The 22776-nt window shown below is 38.9% G+C and overlaps 1 protein-coding gene across 10 annotated transcripts; it reads right to left on the bottom strand.

Moving 5' to 3' along the window:
* Positions 1-799: 799 nt before the first annotated feature.
* Positions 800-21371, bottom strand: ZFP30 (ZFP30 zinc finger protein). 10 transcript variants are annotated; one of them, XM_079908788.1, is made up of 7 exons: positions 21171-21371; positions 20660-20730; positions 18668-18828; positions 15732-15819; positions 12361-12487; positions 12007-12105; positions 800-6097 (listed from the first exon to the last, which is right to left on the bottom strand). In XM_079908788.1, the coding sequence occupies exons 4-7, from the start codon at positions 15738-15740 to the stop codon at positions 4728-4730; spliced, it is 1605 nt and encodes a 534-aa protein (XP_079764914.1). In that variant the 5' UTR covers positions 15741-15819; positions 18668-18828; positions 20660-20730; positions 21171-21371; the 3' UTR covers positions 800-4727. The 10 variants fall into 10 exon arrangements, with proteins under 10 accessions (XP_079764914.1, XP_079764912.1, XP_079764913.1 ...); XM_079908786.1 differs by having other exon boundaries at positions 18668-19380; XM_079908787.1 differs by having other exon boundaries at positions 20660-20821.
* Between the last annotated feature and the right edge of the window lie 1405 nt (positions 21372-22776).

Below are 22776 nucleotides of genomic sequence, written 5' to 3' on the forward strand. Positions count from 1 at the left end.
TTCAGAGCATATACAGCCTTCTGGAGAACCCAGACTCAGCCTGCAAGGTACTGCCACCAGCTGGATCTATAACTGAGTCTTCAAAAGGCCATGCCACCATTCTATCAAGCGAGCTGCTTCAGGATGGTGGAGAACATGTTAAGACCAGTGGATTGCATGAGCATGGACCCATTGCTGCAGTTATTTTACTGTGAAAGGAGTTCCTTGATCAGAGGTGATGCTGTGTGGAATACCATGACAGTGGATAAGGCACTGTATGTATGTAAGTCCATGGATGGCAGTTTTGACAGAAGCACTGCATGCAGGGATGGCAAATCTGTATCCAGAGTAAGTCTCTATTCTAATAAGGACAAAGCGCTGCCCCTTGCACAATGTAAGTGATACAATGTACTCAACCTGCCACCAGGTAGCTGGTTGAACACCTCTCAGGGAATGCTGCTATATTAGGGATTCAGTGCTTGTCTCTGCTGGCAGAATGAGCGCCCAGCAGTGGCCACAGTCAGGTGGGCCCTGGGGGGTGGAAGTCCATGTTTCTGAGCCCATGCATAATGTCCATCCCTGCCACCACTATGTTCCTAAGCCCACTGGATGATAATGGGGGTAGCTGGGAAAAGAAACTGTTATCCACAGAACAGGCCATCCTATCCACTTGATTATTAAAGTCCTCTCTGCTGAGGTCACCCTTTAGTAGGTATTTATACAGGGCACAAATACCTTCAAATGTTTTGCCCAGAGTGGTCTATCCACACATCTCTTTCCCAGATTTCACTGTCACCAAGTTTCCAATCATGTTCCTTCCACCATTATTCCACATCCTTAGTATCCATTCCCATACTTGTTCCCTAGATTTGCCTGTAAAAATTAGAAAACTCAAGTAATTCTTTTGGAGTGTAGCACACCTCCTCCTGGGTCACACTTTGTACTTCACCTTTAGGAGTCTGCTGGGATTTGAGTCTAGTGATAGGCCCATCAGCATCATCTTGCATGGCCACTGCCTCAGGGGAGGTCATGGTTTCTTCAGGCAATGCGGGCTTAATCCCCTCAAATGGAGGTGGAAATGCCATTGCCACTGTGGATGGGGATGCCACTTCCATTAGTAAAGCAGACTCTAAACTCAGGAGCTCAATGTCCCCAGTTTCATCCCACATGTCTCCCAACCAACTTATAGGGTGTTATTCTTTCCCAATCTATGCCCTCACTTTAACACTATTTACTCAGCTAAGAATTTTCCAAATCTTTACATTCTGCTTCAAAAACTCCATCTTTAAGTCATTTCTCTCTTCTTGCACTTCATTATAATCAGCCAGGAGGAGGAAAGCCACACATTAAATTTCATTGCTCAGAAGATCTACTTTCCACAAAATACTAGAACACAAACACAATTTAGCCCTGTTCTTTGCCACTATAAAAAGAATGACCTTTCCTCCAGTTTCCAATAATACGTTCCTCATTTCCATCTAAGACTGCGGCAGAATGGTCTTTACTGTCCATATTTCTACTAACATTTTGTTCATGATTATTTCCTAAGACTGAGGTTTTCTCTTCAGCTCTCCTCTTTTCTGAGATTTCACCAGAATCACCCTTAACATCCGTTATTTTTTGCATGCACGTCAAAACTCTTTTCAGCCTTTATCCACTCACTATTCAGTTCCAAAGCCATTTCCATGTCTTTTACATTAGTACCCACTTCTAGTACAAACTTGTCTTATTCAGCTTGGGCTGCTATAACATGGTACCACAGACTGGGTAGCTTGTAAACAAATTTATTTCTCACAGGTTTGGAGGCTGGAAGTCTGACATTAGGGTGCTAGCACAGTTAGTTTTGGTGAGAAACATCTTCCAGATTGAAAACTGTCATCTTCTTGTTGTATCCTCCTCACATGGCAGGAGAGGGTGAGAGAACTCTCTGGGGTCACTTTTATAAGGGTACTAATCTCATTCAGAAGGGCTCCACCCTCATGACCTAATTATCTCTTGAGAGGCCCCACCTCCTAATACCATCACATTGGGGGTTAGGATGTCATCACATTTTAAGGAGACACATTCAGTCCATTGCAAGGCCCAAATGGTTTCACTGGAATATTCTACCATTCAAAGAATAATTAACACCAATTCTACACTACCTCTTCCAGAAATTAAAAGGAAGCAACATTTCCAAACTCACGTTATGAGAACACCATCAACTTGATACCAAATGAGACAAAAATAGAACAAAACTATAGACCAGTATCCTTCATGAATACAGATGCAAAAATCCTCAACAAAACATTAGTAAATCATAGCAATCACAGCAAGTACAGCAATATATATATATTTAAAGTACACACTACAGACAAATGGAGTTTACTCCAGTGATATAAGGCTTAATATTTGAAAATCCATGAAGGTAATCCATCATATTAACAGAGTAAAAAAAAAAATCATTCTATTCATTATATCGATTGGTGCATATTTCAAGTAGAATTTCAAGGAAATAGAGGGTTCATGACAGTGTTTACAGGTAGCAAAGGGTTCTCAAAGTTATAATGGGCCTGAGAGGGGAGGAAAACTCAAATATGTGGTGCTGTCCTGAAAATGTCACCCCAGGGTAAAGATAAAGCCAACTTGCATCCTTTCTGTGAAACAGTGTGGCTTCTAAGAATTTCAAAGTCGTTTTTCCACAGTAGCCTCACAGGGAACCCAATACAGAGAAGAGCCTGTTGATCTTTTGTCTAATTGAATGAACCCTAATAAAAATCATAGAAAACACAGTCTTAAAGAGAATTGTACTACTTGAAGCACTGCAAGCTTGAACTTAGTGGGAAACAGTATAAAGTAAAAAAGTGCCTTTGGATGCCGAAACATCTACAGGCTATAAACAGTCTGAGAAAACTACTCAGCTGTAAACACAGGCAATGTTTTATGAAAAGAAAAAAAAATTCAGCATGACTTGGGGTAGAACCAAAGAGACCAAAGTGTGTAAACATGCTGCTACTTGGGAGCAGAGACATACTTAAATTGGGTTCTGTATTATGCAGTAATGCAATCCGCTGAATATCACAGCTTCCCAACAACAGCAGAGAAATGCTGTGAGAAACTGACCTGTTAGATATTTTTTTAGAAGTATTCAAAACTTGTGTGTTTTTTACACTTAACACCATCTTAATTTGTACTAACCGCAATTCAGGCTCTCAATAGCTCAATTTTAAGTGTTCAACATGTTGCCAGCAGCTACCTTATCAGATAAAACAGTTCTATTCCATTAATTTCCACAAGTAGTTTTAATTGCTCTTTTTACTCACTCTTGAAATATACGAAGTACCATGGGACAGGCACTACAACAGATGTAGCATTAGGTGAACTACATAAAATCTGGATCCTCAATCTTAATTTCCCAAATACATTATAGCACATTTAATATCCCTGTGTGTAAAACTTTAGCAACATCCGTAAGTTCTGATATGTAGCCATTTACAAACATCATTCACTTTAAGTGGGTTATAATTTCACAGATACTTTATCTTTAAAAAAAATTATGGAAAATTTAAAATACATGAAAATAGAGAAAAGAGCAAAAACAAAATAAGCAAAAACCACACACCTGACTCATCTTACCATGATTTTGACAAACAAGTTATCCATCTTCAATTTTCTTTTGCATGAGCATTTTAAAGGTAATTCTAGACATATCATTTCATGTGTATAAACTTGCTAATTTATCTCTAAGACACTTTTACATAAACACAATGCTATTTGCACATCTAACAAGAACATAATTCTTAATATTATCTAATACTGTCAATAGTCCCATTTCCCCAACTGTCATAAAAATGTCTTTTTTACACTTGTTCAACTTGTGATCTAAATGAGAACCACTCATTCATTGCATTTGGTTGATACATCTCTTAAGACTCTTAATATCTAAGAGTTCCACCTCCCTTTTTCAATCCATTTTATTGGTTGAGAAGCTGTCATTACTCTTGTAGAATTACCCACATTTTAGATTTGTCTGCTTCTTGCTGTATCATGTAATTTGTTCCTGTTTCCTGAATTTTCTCTAAACTGGGAGTTAGATCTTGATGCTTTAATTAGATTCAGGTTCAATACTTTTTGTCAATGGTATGTCTTATTGTATCATATCAGGAGGCACAAAATGTTTTGTCCTATTTTTGATGAGATTAAAATTGATCAGTGGGTTCAGATGCTGTCAACCTGATCTATTCACTATGAAGTTGACATCAACCATTCACCTAATGGTCTTAACACCTCTACTGAGAATTGTGCCTAGATCCATTATTTCATTATGTCCTATAAAAATCTCTAATAAAGAACTTTACCTCATCAACTTCTAGTTGCCTTGAAATATAGTTTATACAGGAAATGCAGGCTAAATCACATTTCCTTCCTTTTATTTATCAATTTCCAGAATGAGTTGGTGCCCTGGCAACTTCCATAGGTATACTGTACAGATGAAAGAACAGAGGTGATAACAGGTAAGATCAAAAGCTTTTCCACATTCACTCCTTTAAGAGAGTTTCTTTCTAGAAAGAACTTCCTAAGGTTTAACATGGTTTGAATGGTGACGAAATATTTCTATATATTAATTAAATTAACCTATTCTTTTAAAACCTCTTATTTTAATTTTGAGCATGAAGCAAAAGGGATTCCTACATTCAAACACTTTTCCTCCAGGATTTATTTTCTACTGCCCCTTAACACAAAATTCACAATGGATGGCTTTCTAATAATTATTTAGTGACCTTATGAACTCGCTGATGGTAAGTAAGATGTGAATGTTGTCTAAATGCCTTCTTACATTCCTTACATTTGTATGGTTTCTCACCAGAATGAATTCTCTGATGTTGAATAAGTGATGAATGTAGTCTAAAGGCCTTTCCACATTCCTTACAGTCATAGGGTTTCTCACCAGTATGAATACTCTGATGTTGAGTAAGTTGGGAGAGCAGTCTAAAAGTCTTCTCACATTCCTTACATTTATAAGGTTTCTCACCAAAATGAATACTCTGATGTTGAGTAAGTTGTGAGAACAGTCTGAAGGCCTTCCCACATTCCTTACAATCATAGGGTTTCTCTCCAATATGAATACCCTGATGTGAAATAAGTTCTGAGTAACGACGAAAGAACTTCTGACATTCCTTACATTCATAAGGTTTCTCACCAGTATGAATTCTCTGATGGAGAGTTAGATGATAGGCACGACTAAAAGTCTTCCCACATTCCTTACAATCATAGGGTTTCTCGCCAGTATGAATTCTCTGATGGAGAGTAAGTTGTTGCCGTACTCTAAAGGCCTTCCCACACTCCTTACAGTCATAGGGTTTCTCACCAGTATGAAGTTTGTGATGTACTCTAAGGCCTGTACTACACAGAAAAGCCTGCCCACATTCCCTACATTCATAGCATTTCTCAGCAATATTAAGTCTTTGATGTCGAGTAAGGTGTGCATATTGTCTAAAGGTCTTCCCACATTCCTTACATTCATAGGGTTTCTCACCAGTATGAATCCTTTGATGGAGATTAAGTTGTCCTCGCACTCTAAAGGCCTTCCCACATTCCTTACAGTCATAAGGCTTCTCACCAACGTGAATTCTCTGATGTACACGAAGATCTGCACCACATGTAAAGATTTTTCCACATCTTTTACATTCAAGGAGTTTGTCAGAAGCGTGAATTCTCTGATGTCGACTAAGGTGGGCACACTGTCTAAAGGCTTTTCCACATTCTTTACATTCATAGGGTTTCTCACCAGTATGAATTCTCTGATGGAAAGTGAGTTGTTGGCGTACTCTAAAAGCCTTCCCACAATCCCCACATTCATAGGGTTTCTCTCTAGTGTGAATTCTCTGATACAGAGTAAGAGATGTGCGTTTTTTGTTCTTGGGCATTTTTTCAGAGGTGGTTTTTTTCACTTGCCTGAAATACGCCTCCTGAGGACCCTCTTGTCCCTCAAACTTTTTATATTCACAATCTTTCCTGAAAAAGGAATCTTCAAGGCCACAACTTCTAATTCTTTCCATTATCTCCCACTGAAATACATTCATTTCACAAACATCCTTTACTTCAAATAATTTTTTAGTGCCATATCTGGATTCCAAATCTGAAAGAAAATAAGATAAACACATGTTATTTTCTTATTCTAGAAAAAGTAAACAAATAAGCAAATAAAAATTTTATAATAGGAAAGTCCAGTTGAAGAAAATGTGCTTAAAAACTCTTTAAAAATCATGTAGCTTGAAAAAAGCTAAGAGGAATAAAGAAAATGAGTTAAGACCAGATAATTCAGAAGCAAATCAAAGTCTGAGATCTCTACCTAAACTTTTTAATGATTTCTCTTTTTAATAAGAATACAGTAGAAACACTTTATTATGAATAACATGGCCTTTGTTTACCAAAAGATGTCATCTCAAGCTACTGCCCCCTTTGCACCCTACATCTGTCACACTTACCTCCTTTCAGTTGCTAAAATATGTTACAATCTTTCCATTTCTTAGAGCTTTTTACTGGCTGTTAAATCTCCCAGGAATGCTGGCGGGCTCTCCACATGGTTGGGTTCCTTTCATCCTTTAGGTATCATGATAAAAGTCAGAAAAAATACCTGTGCTGACTTCATCTAATTTATATCCTTTATTTTCTATCCTAATAACTTGTTCCTTGCTTAAAACTTTTTTTCAATTCTGCTGTGGTATATTCATTAACTTTCCCAGTTTTTATTCTATTTTCTTACCCCAAGGGCAGAAACAATCTTTCACTTATCACTGAATAACAAACCCATAGCACACAGTAACTATTAATTATTAAATTTCAATAATTAGTTAATAGTAAAAATGTATATTTTGCCTTGCCTCCAATCTTACACCTTCTTTTTTATCACTTCCTATAGAGATGGGAAACAAAAGCACATCTAAGCTATCTCAATCAAATACATACATGGAAAAATTTCTTTACACCTGATCATCCTTCCAATGGCCTCTCCACTTTCACTTGCAGATATCTCCACTTCAGTTCATTTTCTACGTTGCATAGTTGTGAGTGAACCTCACTTTCACGATCAAGGTAATAAAATGTTCTACTTATTTATCTTCATTTGAGTTTATTAACTATACACACTATGTTACAAATACTCAACCTGTTTTGTTCCTTCATACCCTTTCCTATATTCTCCCTGAAGTCTTCATAGCCAATGCCATTTAGGTACTGCCTAAAAATATATTAGTGATTTTTCAGTCACAGCAACAGGTTTATAAAAGAGTAACATGCTAATGAAATTCTGAGCAGAGACGTATTTTTCTCAAATGTATATTTTCTCAAAATTTTTGAAATAAGATTTCAACATTTTTCAAAAAGAAAAAGGTATTTTAAAAAATCTACAATACAGCAACATTATTTTTAATATACCCAAACTGGAAAGAATCTAAGTGTTCATCAACAGAAGAATGACAAAGAAAATTAAGATATGTGGATACAATGCAATAAGAGCAATGAGACAAACTGTAACAGCAATGAGAATGAATAATCTACAAGTGCACACAACAACATGGATCATTCTCACAAACATAATGGTGAGTAAACAAAGCCAGGCATAAAAGAATTTATACTATTCCATTTTTATAAAGCTTGAAAACAGTAAAACTAATCTATGGACTTGTTAGAAGTCAGGTTAGTAGTTAACTTTGGTAGGGAGGAATGACTGGAGAAAGTTAGGGGGGAGCTTCTGATATACTAGTAAAGCTCTATTTCTGAATCAATGTGTAATTACTTTGTGAAAATTCAGTGAGGCACATATTATAATTCTGTATTTTTTATATCTGTTCGTATTTCAATAAGTTTACTTTAAAAAGGATATACTAAAAAGACGTTAAAAGGCAATAATGATTTAAATAGTGTAGATAATTTGTGAGCAGAGACAAAAAAATGAATGGCACAGAAAATACTCCTATGAAATCTGAGTGTCTTTCTCCATGCTTCCCCCTCCCTTCCCTGTCTCCTGTTCTCCTTCCTTTACTCCTCTCTTTCTCTTTCTCCCCCTCCCTCTCTCTCCTCCTGTCTGTCTGTCTCTATCTCCCCATTCAAGAAAGCAATATAAAACTATGACAATTTTGTAGAAATTTGGGGGAAAAAAACAATTTAAGGTCTCATTAAGACAAATAAGATATAAATTATACATAAAATGAACAGTAATTAGCTAGTCATAACAGTAGTAAATAAGCAGGCAGGTACAAAAGTATGACAGTTGTTATTAAGATGGTGATTTCAAAGGATTTACTTGCAAATTAAAAATTAAAAACCAGTGATCTAAAGGAAAGTCACAGTCAAAACCAAAAGTGAAGGCCCAAACATTTGTAAGAAAAATGAGAAATTGTATACAGCAGAAAAGCCCATACAAACTGTATAAGAAACATTAAACAATGGAAAAAGTAATGGAATAAAGGAAGTGAGTAGAAAATGCACAAAATAAAAGTATAAACAAACTTAGGGCAAAATGTCCATATTCACTCATAAAAAACAAAGTAGAAGTTATAAAACTTATCCTATAGAAGTTGAACATTTTAATTTAAAGAACAAACAAAATATTCCCAGTGTGGATATAGAGACGCTTATATGGCTTCCCCACCTAAATGACGTGTCAGATTAAGGCTTTGGCACGCTGAACATTCTCATCTAGGAGACTATACTACAGTTGACCCTTGAACATAGGGGTTAGAGGGGACAATACCACCCCCTCCCCCGCCCCCCCCCACTGAAAATCTGTGTGTAACTTTACAGTTGGACCTCCATATCCGCAGTTCTGCATCCACAGATTCAACCAACCCCAGGTCATGCAGTACTGTAATACACATTTATTTTTTTAAACCCATGTATAAATGGACCCATGCAGTTTAAACCCATGTTGTTCAAGGGTCAGCTGCATAAACAACTGAAGTGTTATCTTAAGATTTCTGTTAAAAGTCAGCCATAATTGTTCCCAAATTTGTTTATGCCAGTTCTTTCCCCTTCAAGAAACTGAAAGACAACCATTTCTATCTATGAAAACTAGGTTCAGTGCTTTGCAAGTTCTGGCTAGGGATGCACATTGCATTGTTCTCAAAATAGGCATGAGTGAGAAAATAGTAAAGATTGATGGGAAATGTAAAGAGTCATGAAGGATTCTGCACACAGTTTGCTTTACAAGTATCTTTAGATTCTTGTTCTACTTTAAATAAATTGAAACTGGAAATAATAGCCTATGCATTATATATATGATTTAATCAAGAAAAAACTGACTGGACCAACTCTAAAACAAAAGGCCAAACTAAACATCAAAAGACATATATAAAATATTTAACTACTCAAAATTAATAAACCAAATATTAGTTTGTATTCTACTGAATCAAAGGACTTTATTCTAGTAAATAATGCTAATGTGAAAGCAAAATATTAACCTATCTTAAAGCAATGTAAAAGGAGAAATATTATTTCCATTTGCAGGATACCAGCTTTAATTAAAAAGAAAATATGAATTACCTGTTCATAGAGTTAATTAGTTTCCTGAGATACGATGTCTTCAATAACCTTTGCTGATACAAGATGATACAGATACAGAATATTTATGACGGAGGCAGTTTTAGGCACATTAACACCAGGGTAAACGCAACCAGAGATCTGTAAATGTTAAAACCCTATAACCACAGAACTGTACTTCTGAAAATCAAAACTGATCAAATATGGTGTTGGCCTAAAAGTTCATTCCGGTTTTTCCATAAGATGTTATGGAAAAACCCAAATGAACTTTTTGGCCAACTCAATATTAAATAATCCATACTGAATTCCAAATAACCTTCACATTCTGCTGATAATTTTACTGCTAATTTCATTAAGAAATAAGAAGCAATTTAAAGAAAAATGTTATTCTCCCCTTCACCACGTTATCCAACCAACCTGTGTCCATATTCTTATCATATGCATTGGTTTTCCTTCATAAATTGATTCCTACCCATTTACTGAAAGTCATTGCTTACAGAATTCCCTCTTTCTCTACTCCATCAATTTTCCCTCTTTGAAATCATTCCCTTCAGCCTATATACATGTTCTAATACCTCATCACATCTTAAGATACTTTCCCTGTACCCCATGTGTCTGCTTTTATGGCAAAATTCCTCCAAGAGTTATATATATTTATTTTCATCACTGCCTCACTTCTCACTTTCTTTTCAACTCCCAATAACTTTAAAAGAAACAAAATTTTATTACAGAGCATATCTGACATACACAAAAGGAGAAGAGTAATTATAAATGTCCATGTATCTATGGCCAGCCTCAGCAACCACCAACCAAGCCCAGTACTGGCCTATGCAGACCCTAATCCACTCTCCTCACATTTTCTGAAGCAAATCCCATAATCTAATGTTTTTTGTTATCACTTCAGGATGTATCTCTAAAAGGATTTAAAAAAATAATCATAATACCATTATCCAAACCTGAAAAAATGAACAGTAATTCTTTAAGAACATCAAAAATCAGTGTTCACACTTCCAATTACCTCATACATAAAATTTTAAACAATTTAAAAATAATAACTGATCCAAAGCCCATAATGTACAATGGTTGACATGTCTTCTACATGTCTAAAACCTACAGACTGTCCTACTATCTTTTAAAAATATTTATTTATTTATTTATTTATGGCTGCATTGGGTCTTTGTTGCTGCACGCAAGCAGGTGCTACTCTTCGTTGTGGTGCACGGGCTTCTCATTTCAGCGGCTTCTCTTGCCGCGGAGCATGGGTTGTAGGCGTGCAGGCTCAGTAATTGTGGCATACGGGCTTAGTTGCTCTGCGGCATGTGGGATCTTCCCGGACCAGGGATCAAACCCATGTCCCCCGCATTGGCAGGCAGATTCTTAACAACTGCGCTGCCAGGGAAGTCCCTGTCCTACTATCTTTTGATTTCCCTTACAATTTATTTGTTGAAGAACTGTTTTTGACCCTATAGCATTTCTCATATTCTGAATTTTTCTGACTATATTCCCAAGGTGTAATAGAACATGCTCCTCTATCTTCCTCCAATAAATTGGTGGCTTTAGATGCTCCATTAGACTTAGGCCCACTTCATAGGTCATATTGTATCCTTTCATTCACCCCTTCATTCATTGTCTCTATTTCTGTGATGCTATCAGCACTGATGTTCAGTGCCTAGATCCAATAGCTCACTATGGGTTCCAAAGTGATAATATTCTATCATTCTTCATTTATTCACTGAATACTTTTATTAAGAAAAACATCCCTCCATCTATTACCTATTGGTACAGTTCTTACAAGGAAGACAGGATAAACGCTTCTTTTTTCTTTTAAATTTATGCTTTCCAAATAAGTTAGTTCTTTAGTAGTTTCCAATGGTGAACAATCTGCTGTTAGCATCATTAAGAATTTATGGAATTAAGCATGCGGTATTTTATGTGGTTGCAATACATTGCAGTTATGTATACAGATGCTCAAATGATTCCATCTTTGACAAGTTGAAGAGCCTCTGCTAACTGGTTCTTCTTCCCTGACCACCCTATCTAAAATTACCCCATTAACCCATCATAATTCTCCATATTCTTATCCTACTCACTTTTCTTTATAATACTTAATCACTTCATGATATTTAGTAATCCACTTGTTTATTGTATGATTACCCTACTAAAACGTAAACTCCATGAAAAGAAGGCAACGAAGAAATACATACATAAAAGCCAAATACAAAAGATGGGCTAGAAAGAAATTAGATGCAAAATACAGGTAAAATGGTGGTCTTTGGTGAAGAAAGCTTTCCCCCATTGAAATGAGAAAGAAACAGGACAGTGAAGAAAGAAGAGGTAAATGGAAGTAAAGATGGAATTTCTTTGGTGGTTGAGGCTGAAATCTAAGTTTTCTTCCCAGGTTTCAGGTCTCTCCTTCATAATCAACACCTAAGTGGTGTGTCTCCTTCCCAACCAGCAGGAATATGCCATGCCACAATAGCTTACCTTTCCTTATTATCACTTACTCACCTAGGCTCCGTCTTCTTTTCTCATCCCTCACAACCATCCAGGGTTCTTTCCCTTGCTCTAACAGAGTAATTACATCTGGTTTAGAAACGGAACATCCTCCTTGAGAAAACATAATACAGAAAGGATATACTTGACTAAGCCTTCAGAACAAAGAAGAGTAAATGAACAGAAAAACATTGATATTAGAGTTACTTCAGGATCACAAGAACAGAGAGATAGGAATAGTGCCTTATTTTAATTGCCTATTCCCTAGTGCCTATTCCCAAACTACAAAGCAGACATTTGGCTTTTAGAAGGATAGCCCTGAAATTCAGTCATGTGAATTTCTACATTACTTGACACAGATAAACTTACCCAGTGACACCAGGTTGCTATAGTTCTCTAATATCACATCTCTGTACAAATTCCTCTGATTTGAGTTCAGACATTCCCACTCTTCCTGAGAAAAGTCTACAGTTACATCTCTGAACATCACCAAATCCTGAAATGACAAACCCATGTTTTATTTGTAAAATTATTTATTTCTGTATAGGGCCACATGCCACATATTGTCACTATTTGTATATCCTTCTCCTTTCCCTACTTTTTTAAAACAATTCTTTCAAAAAGTAATTAACTCATAGATTGTACAAAAACAGGCCATGAGTTGAATCTGGCTCACAAGCTGTAGTTTGCCTACTACTGCTACAGACGAAACTTCCTATATAACTGTGGGATACCTAATTTTACTTATTTCCAGATATGTTCAGGTAATTAATCAGAGTTTCACTAAATTGTAGCAATATTTTCTTAGATCAGTCTCCAACAGCAAAAGAAATAGAAGCAAAAACAAACAAATGGGACCTAATCAAACTTAAAAGCTTTTGCACAGTAAAGGAAACCATCAATCTTCTGTTGATGGGCACAAAAGGAAACAAAACAAAAAGACAGCCTACCAAATGGGAGAAAATATTGGCAAACGAAGTGACCGACAAGGGGTTGATATACAAAAAATACAAACAGCTCATACAACTCAGTACCAAAAAAACAAACAACCAAATCAAAAATGGGCAGAAGACCTAGATAGACGTTTCTCCAAAGAAGACATCCAGATGGCTAACAGGCACATGAAAAGATGCTCAACATCACCAATTATTAGAGAAATGCAAACCAAAACCACAATGAGGTATCGCCTCACACCAGTCAGAATGATTATCATCCAAAAGTCTACAAATAATAAATGCTAGAGAGAGTGTGGAGAAAAGGGAACCCTCCTACACTGCTGGTGGGAATGTAAATTGGTGCAGCCACTATGGAGAACAGAATGGAGGTTCCTTAAAAAACTAAAAATAGAGCTACCATATGATCTAGCAATCCCACTCCCGGGTATATATCTGGAGAAAACAAAAACTCGAAAGTACAAAAATTTGAAAAGATACATGAACCCCAATGTTCATAGCAGCACTATTTACAATAGCTGAAACATGGAAAACAACTCAAGTGCTGATCAACAGAAGACTGGCTTAAGATGTACAACTGAATGCTAGCCATAAAAAAGACTGAAATTTTGTCATTTGCAGCAACATGGATGAATCTAGAGAATATCACACTAAGTGAAGTAAATCAGAAAAAGACAAATACTATATGATATCACTAATATGTGTAATCTAAAAAAATAATACAAATGAATTACATACAAAACAGAAACAAACTTATGGTTACCAAAGGGGAGGGGGAGGGAGGGAGAGACAAATTAGGAGTACTAACAGGTACAAACTACTCTATATACATAAAATAGATAAGCAACAGGATTTACTGTATATCACAGAGAATTATATTCATTATCTTGTAATAACCTATAATAGAATATAACCTGAAAAAAAATAATTGAATCATTTTGCTGTACACCTTAAACTAACACAATATTGTAAATAAAAAAGAAAAGAATTTCACAATTAATTGAAAGTGTCCATAAAAATACTGCTAGCAACGGGCCTAAAAAAAAAAAATATGATTTACTATAGGGACTTCCCTGGCGGTCCAGTGGTTAAGACTCCACACTCCCACTGCAGGGGGCATGGGTTCAAAACCTGGTTGGGGAGGTAAGATCCCACATGCTGCAAGGTGCGGCCAAAAACAGAAATGTGATTTACTCTAATCGCTTTCCCTTTAAGGGTTAGAAAAAAATAATCAATGGAATTTTTCCCCCCAGATGAACCATAAAATCTCTATTTTTAAAAAGTAGAGTTTGCACAAAATTAAAGAATTTCTTCCAGACCCAATTTCATCACTATATGTATCATTAGCACTTTCCCTTATTATAACAAATCTTTTTTTTTTTTTTTTTTTTTTCCGTACGTGGGCCTCTCACTGCTGTGGCCTCTCCCGTTGCGGAGCACAGGCTCCAGATGCACAGGCTCAGCGGCCATGGCTCACGGGCCTAGCCGCTCCAGGGCATGTGGGATCTTCCTGGACCGGGGCATGAACCCGTGTCCCCTGCATCGGCAGGTGGACTCTCAACCACTGCGCCACCAGGGAAGCCCTATAACAAATCTTTTATTGAATATTTTAAACTTATTATAAAATACTCCATTTAATAGATATGTTGGACTTAATAATGACTCTATTTAGATTATTTCTATACTCTTAAACATATTAAATTATATTTACAATTTAGGTTACACAAAATTTCTAAAGCTACAATGTCCAATATGCTACCTTAGACACATGGTTACTGAGCACTTGAACTGTAGCTAGTACAAATTTAGATGTGCTGTAACTATAAAATATACACCAGATATTGAAGACTTTAGAGAAAAAAAAGAATGTAAAATACCTCAATAATTTTTATACTGATTACATTTTGAAATGATAGTATCTTGCTATATTGGGTTAAATAAAGCATTAAAATTAACTGCACGTTTCTTTTTAAAATATGACACTAGAGACTTCCCTAGTGGCACACTGGTTAAGAATCTGCCTGCCAATGCAAGGGACACTGGTTGCAGCCCTGGTCTGGGAAGATCCTACATGCCGCGGAGCAACTAAGCCCATGTGCCACAACTACTGAGCCTGCACTCTAGAACCCTTGAGCCACAACTACTGAGCCCATGTGCAGCAACTACTGAAGCCCACGCGTCTAGAGCCTGTGCTCTGCAACAAGAGAAGCCACCGCAATGAGAGCCTGTGCACCACAAGGAAGAGTAGTCCCTGCTCGCCAAAACACTAGAGAAAGGCCCACGCGCAGCAACGAAGACCCAAGGCAGCCAAATAAAATAAAACTAATTAAAAAAAATTTTTTTAATAATAAATAAAACGTGACACAAAAGATTACATATGTGCCTTGCATATTATTCTCTACTTATTATGAGACTGCCATGAGGCCTACTGTGCTAATAAGGCACGAATTTTGTATTTTTAATATTGGACAGTGCTGCTCTAAAGTGTTCTCCAGTCCTGAGAGTCTCCTATCAGTTGTCTCCCTCTAGGGACTTCATTTCTGCTTTATCTCTGCTCTAGACAAAGAATGAACACACAGGAGACCCTGAGTAATTTGGTCAATTCACACAGAGAGGGGCACACAGGAGGGGCCAGGCTGTCTGGCTCCATCCTTCACTAGAGTGGGAGCAACTAGGGAAAAGCTGTTGGATGGGGCTCTGTTAGGAAGTTTTGGGATAATTAATGAAAATGCTTACATAACCTGAAAACAATTACAGCATTTCAAAAAGAGAGAAATATCAACTTACATGAGCCATGATTTCAGATTTGCAAGAAACTGGTTAGTTTTTCTCAAGGGTCATTTGCTGGAGAAGCAGAGTCCACAGAAGCTAAGAGCTGGGGGAAGAATATGAAGCCATAAGAACAAAATTGCCTCACAGCTCCCAAATTTTAAAAACTCACATCACTTTTCCATTCCTACATGCAACACCCCTCTACCCGCCCCTCCCAACACACAAACAAGTGATGAAAGGTAAGAGGTAATCTAGACAAATACATGCCCTCCCCAAAATGACAGGAAAATCGTTGCACAAGGATAGACATAGAGCAGACGCCCCTGCATGGTAGGACATATCCAGCCATTTTAGCAGGAGAGATTCCAGTTACTTCCCCACCCCAGCGAGGCCCATCTGGACCTGAGCATAGGCTGTCCAGACCTGTCCTGAGCAGAGCCACCTCCCCTCGTTCCCACCTTCCCCAGCTGAGAAGTGGCTACATCATCTAAACCAGAACTTCCTTCTGAGAGTCAGGAATCTGACTTGCCTCCCTAACCCTGAAGGCAGAAAACAGTACAGACAAGAATTTCCCAAACTTTGCCACACACTGGAATCACCAGCAGATCTTTAAAGTATACTGATGCCTAACTCCCATCCCCCAAACATTCTGATTTAATTAGCAGGGAGTGTGACCCGGGAATCAGAATTTTTAAACCTTCCCCAAGTGATCATAATGGGCAGGTTTGGTAATCAAACTTTGTATGCATCAGATCATCTGAAAGGCTTATTAAAATACAGTTTGCAGGCCCCCACTCCTCAAGGTTGGCATTTACTAGGTCTGGGGTTGGGCTTGAGAATTTGCCTTTCGAAAAAATTCCTAAGTTGATACCAATGCTGCTGGTCCAAATGCCACAATTTGAGAATCACTTGCACAGATCATGCCTAGCAGTTTTTATAATGGCAAGACTGTACTTGCACACTGGGATCCCATCCTCAAGGCTGAACTATCTTTCCCAGAATCCTCAGAGCTCACTGTTCACCATTTTCCTATTAAGAATCATCAATACTGCCTACATGATCTCATTTACCAACCCAATTCTCTTGGTATCCAGGCTGGGGAAAAGTGAATTTGTAAAAGTGAGTACAGATAATTCTCTAGAAAGTAGAAATAACCCACTAGTTAAAACTGACTAGTAACTAAGGAGTTGAATTTAAAGGAATTTGATTAGCAGATTTTAAAAACTGATAATACTTCAGAGTATCACTAAGGCTGTGGAGAAATGGACACTTGTGGTATGCAGTAAAAAGAATGAAATGATATGTGGAAAATGGTTATAATGGGACCAAAAAAGCCAGAAAGAACCTAAATATCCTTCAACAAGGTTAAATAAATTATCATGCATTCACACAACAGAAAACTAAACACCCACTAAAAATACAAAGGTAAAATTCTTATTTGATGTCATGGAAAGATGGTCACTACATATCGTTGGGAGAAGAAGATAGTTTAGAAAATAGTATTGTGTGTGATTCTATTTTTGGCAAGAAAACTACATACATATGCATACATGTATATATTATGCATGTGCATGAAAGTCTGTGGATGGACTTGGAATAAAATTTTATCATGTTACCTCTACTGGATGGTATCCCAGGTGATCTTTATTTTGTTCTCCTCTGGAGTCTCTTAATTTTTTAATCAAAAAATTTTAAATTTGTATCACTTGTACCTGGCCATAAATTTAAAACAACCCTACAAGGAATATCACAAAAAGCCCCAACAATTCCATCCCTGCTACTCTTTCTCCCATCTTCCAAATCAAGAGGCAACAATTTTCACCTCTTTTAGCTTTTTCTTTTGTTACTTAAACACCATATATTCAAATAACATGCTAATATTGCTACCTCTGAATTTTCAGTTTTAACCATTATCTACTGACTTCCTACTATGGAAAGCACAGTTCTGGCTGTCTTTTATCCACCCATCTCCCACTGCACGTATGCGTAGCTCCATCTCCCTATCCTTCCAATATGGTTTTGTTCTATTACAGGGTAAATGGATATTCAATTTCCATTATTATGACTATGTAAATACCATTTCCAACTGAGCTATACAGTATAATTAGATTATTTCTCCTTCCTTTCCCAAGTCTTCTCTGAGGTTAAAATAATTTTGTTTTTTGTAAGATTATCATTAATTCATTTCTCAAACTCTCACTCAAATGAAGGATCAGGAGGATGAAGCTTCTGGCATAAAATAGCAGAACTGTCCATTTCATATTCTAAGACTCTTTCAGAAATTCAGCCAAATACTTCAGAGTTATCACCTGAACCCCAACTTGGCAAAAGTCAATGCCATGTTCCTAAATGTTCCTACCTCTGAAATCCCAAGTGACCTTGAAGTGAAAAGCTGATTAAGTAATAGGATCTAAGAAAGGCTGTTTAAGGAATTGCTTAGGCAGTTTTGAACATCACTTCCCAACAACTGATTTCTTAAATAATTTATAAAACATCCACAAAATAGAATAAAGTAATCATTAAATGCTAAGTTTTAGAAAACTGTTAAGGAATGGAAAATATCCAAGAAACAAATGAAAAAAAATCAGTTTAAAAAATATATGGGGCTTCCCTGGTGGCGCAGTGGTTGAGAGTACGCCTGCCGATGCAGGGGACGCGGGTTCGTGCCCCGGTTCAGGAAGATCCCGCATGCCGCGGAGAGGATGGGCCCGTGAGCCATGGCCGCTGAGCCTGCGCGTCCGGAGCCTGTGCTCCGCAACGGGAGAGGCCACAACAGTGAGAGCCCCGCGAACCGGAAAAAAAAAAAAAAAAAAAAGCTATTCCCATTAAAAATAATTTTTTAATGATTTGGGAAGGTGGGTACCTTATAGTCATTAAAAAAAACTGATTAAATAGGCCTGCATAAGTAGTAACAACAGGGAAATCAATGTCACTGAAAAAATAATTCTTACCAGTTCTTCAATGTTGTAGTTCATTAACACCCAGAGATCCTTCTGTGAAGGATCACAAAGCTGGTTCGTGACATTTCCAAAGATTAAGAGACAGTATGCACAGCAGACAGAAAAAAATGCTTATTTCACAGCAGCTGCTCAATCATTTGAGTTAACCCCTCCTGCGTGCCAACGAATAACCAATTATTAAATCCTTGCAAAAGATCTTGTTAATCCTTACCTTAGCGTTCAGGACACATATGTAACTTAACAATTTCTTTAAAATTTTTTATTCAGAACAATAAGTACTTCCCAATATTACATTATATGGTTTTTTCTTATGACTTTATAAACCTAATCTTTATTATCGCATAACATTCCATCACATGTATGGTCTGTGAGTTACTTAACCAAATTGCTAGATACTAATTTTTTAAGATTATCCCAAAAGTCATTCCCAGTTATCCCAGACTTTGATTCTAGACCAGTGAGAATCAATCTTGTTGGGTCTTATACAACTCTGATAATATGAAATGATAGACTTCTTCCCCCAAATTACCCATTGACAAATATATACAATATTTCTGTATATACCTTAGATTTTTCTTGTCCTGAAAACTCATAAACAGAGTCCAAAGACTTCATATTAAGAATCCCTGTTCTGGTCCACCTGAGCGGGATTCATTTTCCTGCTTGCAAGTATTCATCCTAATTAACTTCACGTTTTCATTATTCTTGGGAATATACAAAGTTGATAGGGAAAGACTAAGAATCATCACTAACAGCAACAGCTAATATTAATTAAGCACTCTTCTAATGTGCCAGGTAATCTTCTAAGAGGTTTAACGGATATTAATTCAGGTAATCTTCAAAACAACCCTGTGAGGTATATAATAATTCCGATTTTACATATTAAGAAACTGCAACACAGAAAGACTGCCCAAACTCACTCAGATTTAAGTGGTTGTCAGGATTAAAACTCTCTAGGTTCAAAATTTTCAACCACTACACACACCTCTCTTCCTCTATCCAAAGACATACCCAAAACAAACTACAAACTTTCAGTTATAAGATAAATAAGTTCAGTTATAAGATAAATAATGCACAGCATGGTTACTATAGATAATAATAATAATGTATTATATACTAGACATTTGTCAAGACAGTATATCTTAAGTATTCGTGTCACACACACAAAAAAAGGTAACTAAGAGAGGTAATGGATATGTTAATTAGTCGGTGTGGTTAGCATTCCATTCCACAATGTGTACATATATGAAAACATGTTGTACACCTTAAATACATACAATTTTTCATTTGTCAAAAATAAATAAAACAAACTCATGCTATCAAACCTCTAACTACATCAGGCTGGTACCAAAAATTTCCACTCATGGATTCCCCTGGGAAAAAAAAATCCCCACTCATACTCCGTAATAATTACAGATGTCTAAAGCCCTAAACTACTACTCAACAAATCACAGTCAAAAAGAAAACATAGGCTTCCCTGGTGGCGCAGTGGTTGAGAGTCCGCCTGCCGATGCAGGGAACACGGGTTCGTGCCCCGGTCCGGGAGGATCCCACGTGCCGCGGAGCGGCTGGGCCCGTGAGCCACGGCCGCTGAGCCTGCGCGTCCGGAGCCTGTGCTCCACAACGGGCGAGGCCACAACAGTGAGAGGCCCGCGTACCGCAAAAAAAAAAAAAAAAGAAAACATAAACGTTAACTTCCAATAGGGCTATTTCCATCATTAGAATCCTTGGAAAAGCTGTGCTCACAGAGCAACTTAATTTATAGCACATGGTTAACTAACTGCATAACTGAATTAAGTGGGCACTAGAATGAGAATCTATAAATTAGGTCCCTGCCCTTAATGAGGTAGAGAAATCCTCAGGCCCAAATCAATAAGTAGATCATTCTTTTAAGCAGGATATTCCAAGGGAAGGAAATAAAAAAATCTCGTGTCCTGAAAACCAAATGCATTTCACGGAAACAAAGAAGCAGCACAAACTCACAAAGAACCTGGCTTTTAGAGCTGCAGCAGCGATTCGGTTCACTTCACAGGCCTCCTCTGGAGACTGACGGGCTGGGGAAGCAAACAGGGTTCATTACACCGCAGGCGTTTCTTGTCTCGGTCAACAAACGTCCACGTCCCCTTGACCCTCGCTACCCACCACCTGCATACAGGAAATGGAAACAGGGAGACGGAGGAAGGTCCTTGGTCACCCTTGTCCGGGTTCGCGGCTCTGGGTCCGCTGTAGTTCCGACACCACAACCGCCCACCCCCGGGGCTGCCCACCGCGTCTTTGCAGGGCACTTTCACCCAGAGGCTCCACCTCCCACTTCCTTCCCAGACCTTTCCTCTACGCCTGGGCCTGGGTAGGTGAGGCGAGGAAAGTGAAGCGCAGGACCTCCGGGTCGCGCATTACAGAATAGGCCGGGGAGGCGCCCGATTACCGCCGCCAGAGCTTAATCCCGCGGCTCCCGGTCTCAGAACTACAAGCCCTCACTCCGGAGGAAACGCACAGTGGCCTGAGGCCCTCGATCTCGTCCGCAGAACCTGGCCTGTCCCGCGCTCGTTTCCTTCAGAAGAGAAGCGGCCGCCTCCGAGCCTGCCTCGCCTGCCTCGGAGGACAGCCCAGCGCTCAAGACTTCGGCGCTGGAACTCCGGGGAGTTCCTTCTCAGTCCCGGGTGCGCAGGCGCGCAGGGGGCGGGGGCAAGTCCCCAGGCTCCTCACTTAGCGCTTGGAGAGACGGATGGGGCCAGATCCCCGTGGGGCGGGGCGGGCAGAGAAGCAGGGTTTCCTAATAGGCCGGCTCCCCGCCTGTAAAGGTGACCTTGTGAGTGACCCATGCTGTCGAGCTGACCTGCTCCCCTATTGGAACTGTAGTCCAAAATCAGAGCAACTGTATATTCCGCCTTTTCTCACTTGGTTCTTGGCTCTGCAACGGGCGCAGGCCCGGAGCTCCGCCCCCACCCACGAGAGTCCTGCGCTCAGGCTCCTGGGAGGTGCTGTTTCTGTCCCGCGTGCGCAAGCGCACGGGTGGACCCGTTCGAACCTGGGGTTCTCCGTGGGGCTGAGGATGCTCTTGCGGCGACACACGTTGAGGGCTGGAGGGTGGGATGAGTAAGGGGGGCCGGTATGAAGAGGTTGGGGCCAGGATTCCAAGTTGGTCTAGGGTGTCCAGATCTTTAGGCTTTTAAGAGTGATTGTGATATCCCAGTGTCCCAAGCATGGTCCCTGTGATATTTGCCAAGGGACTGGCGTTGGCGTGGTGCCCCGTGCGCCTGAGTGTGTGATCATGGATGGGGTTGTGTTTTCATGCATGGAGTTGTTTACTGAGTGTGTGCCACTCATTGGATGCTGGACTGAAATGGTGCCACAGAGAAATGAAACTAAGCAGGACACTGTGGGGCCCTCCTGGCTGCAAAACCCTTTCAGTTTCAGCCTCCTACAACTTTTCAGAGTACCAAAGGGCAGATTGAAACAGTTGCTAATCAGAAAAGTGAGGCAATGCAGAAACAAAGGAGAAGCAAATCAAGAAATGACAGTGCAGGGACTTCCCTGGTGGCGCAGTGGTTAAGAATCCGCCTGCCAATGCAGGGGACATGGGTTTGAGCCCTGCTCCAGGAAGATCCCACATGCCACGGAGCAGCTAAGCCCGTGTGCCACAACTACTGAGCCCACGTGCCACAACTACTGAAGCCGGCGCGCCTAGAGCCCATGCCCCACAATAGCAGCAGCTACCGCAATGAGAAACGTGCACTCCACAACAAAGAGTAGCCCCCGCTCGCCGCAACCAGAGAAAGCCGCACGCAGCAACGAAGACCCAATGTGATGAAAAATAAATTAAATTAAATTAAAAAAAAAAGTGCAGCAGTAAAACAGTGCTAGTCCTTCCTCGAGGAATACACATAATAATATATCTTTGAGTTCTTCTGCAGGAACTAAACCCCCCCCACCCCCCCACCTCCCAGTTGGAGGATGGCAACTTCAGGCTGAGCACAAATGTCCTGGGACATTGTCCTGTTCTCTCACCACCAACCGATCAGAAGAAAGTCACACACCATGCAGCCCTCACCCCAAATTTTGCCTATAAAAACTTCTCCCAGAAAACCATTAGGGAGTTT

Source organism: Stenella coeruleoalba, assembly GCF_951394435.1.
Source record: "Stenella coeruleoalba genome assembly, chromosome: 20".
In the NCBI taxonomy this organism is placed as follows: Eukaryota; Metazoa; Chordata; class Mammalia; order Artiodactyla; family Delphinidae; genus Stenella; species Stenella coeruleoalba.

Excerpts from the sequence above, each read along its gene's own strand:
- ZFP30 (XM_079908788.1), bottom strand. Across the intron at positions 12,106-12,360 it reads TAGCAACCTGGTGTCACTGG|GAGGATGTTCCGTTTCTAAA; the intron begins GTAAGTTTATCT and ends TGTTTTCTCAAG. Across the intron at positions 6,098-12,006 it reads GAAAAGAAGACGGAGCCTAG|ATTTGGAATCCAGATATGGC; the intron begins GTGAGTAAGTGA and ends ATTTTCTTTCAG.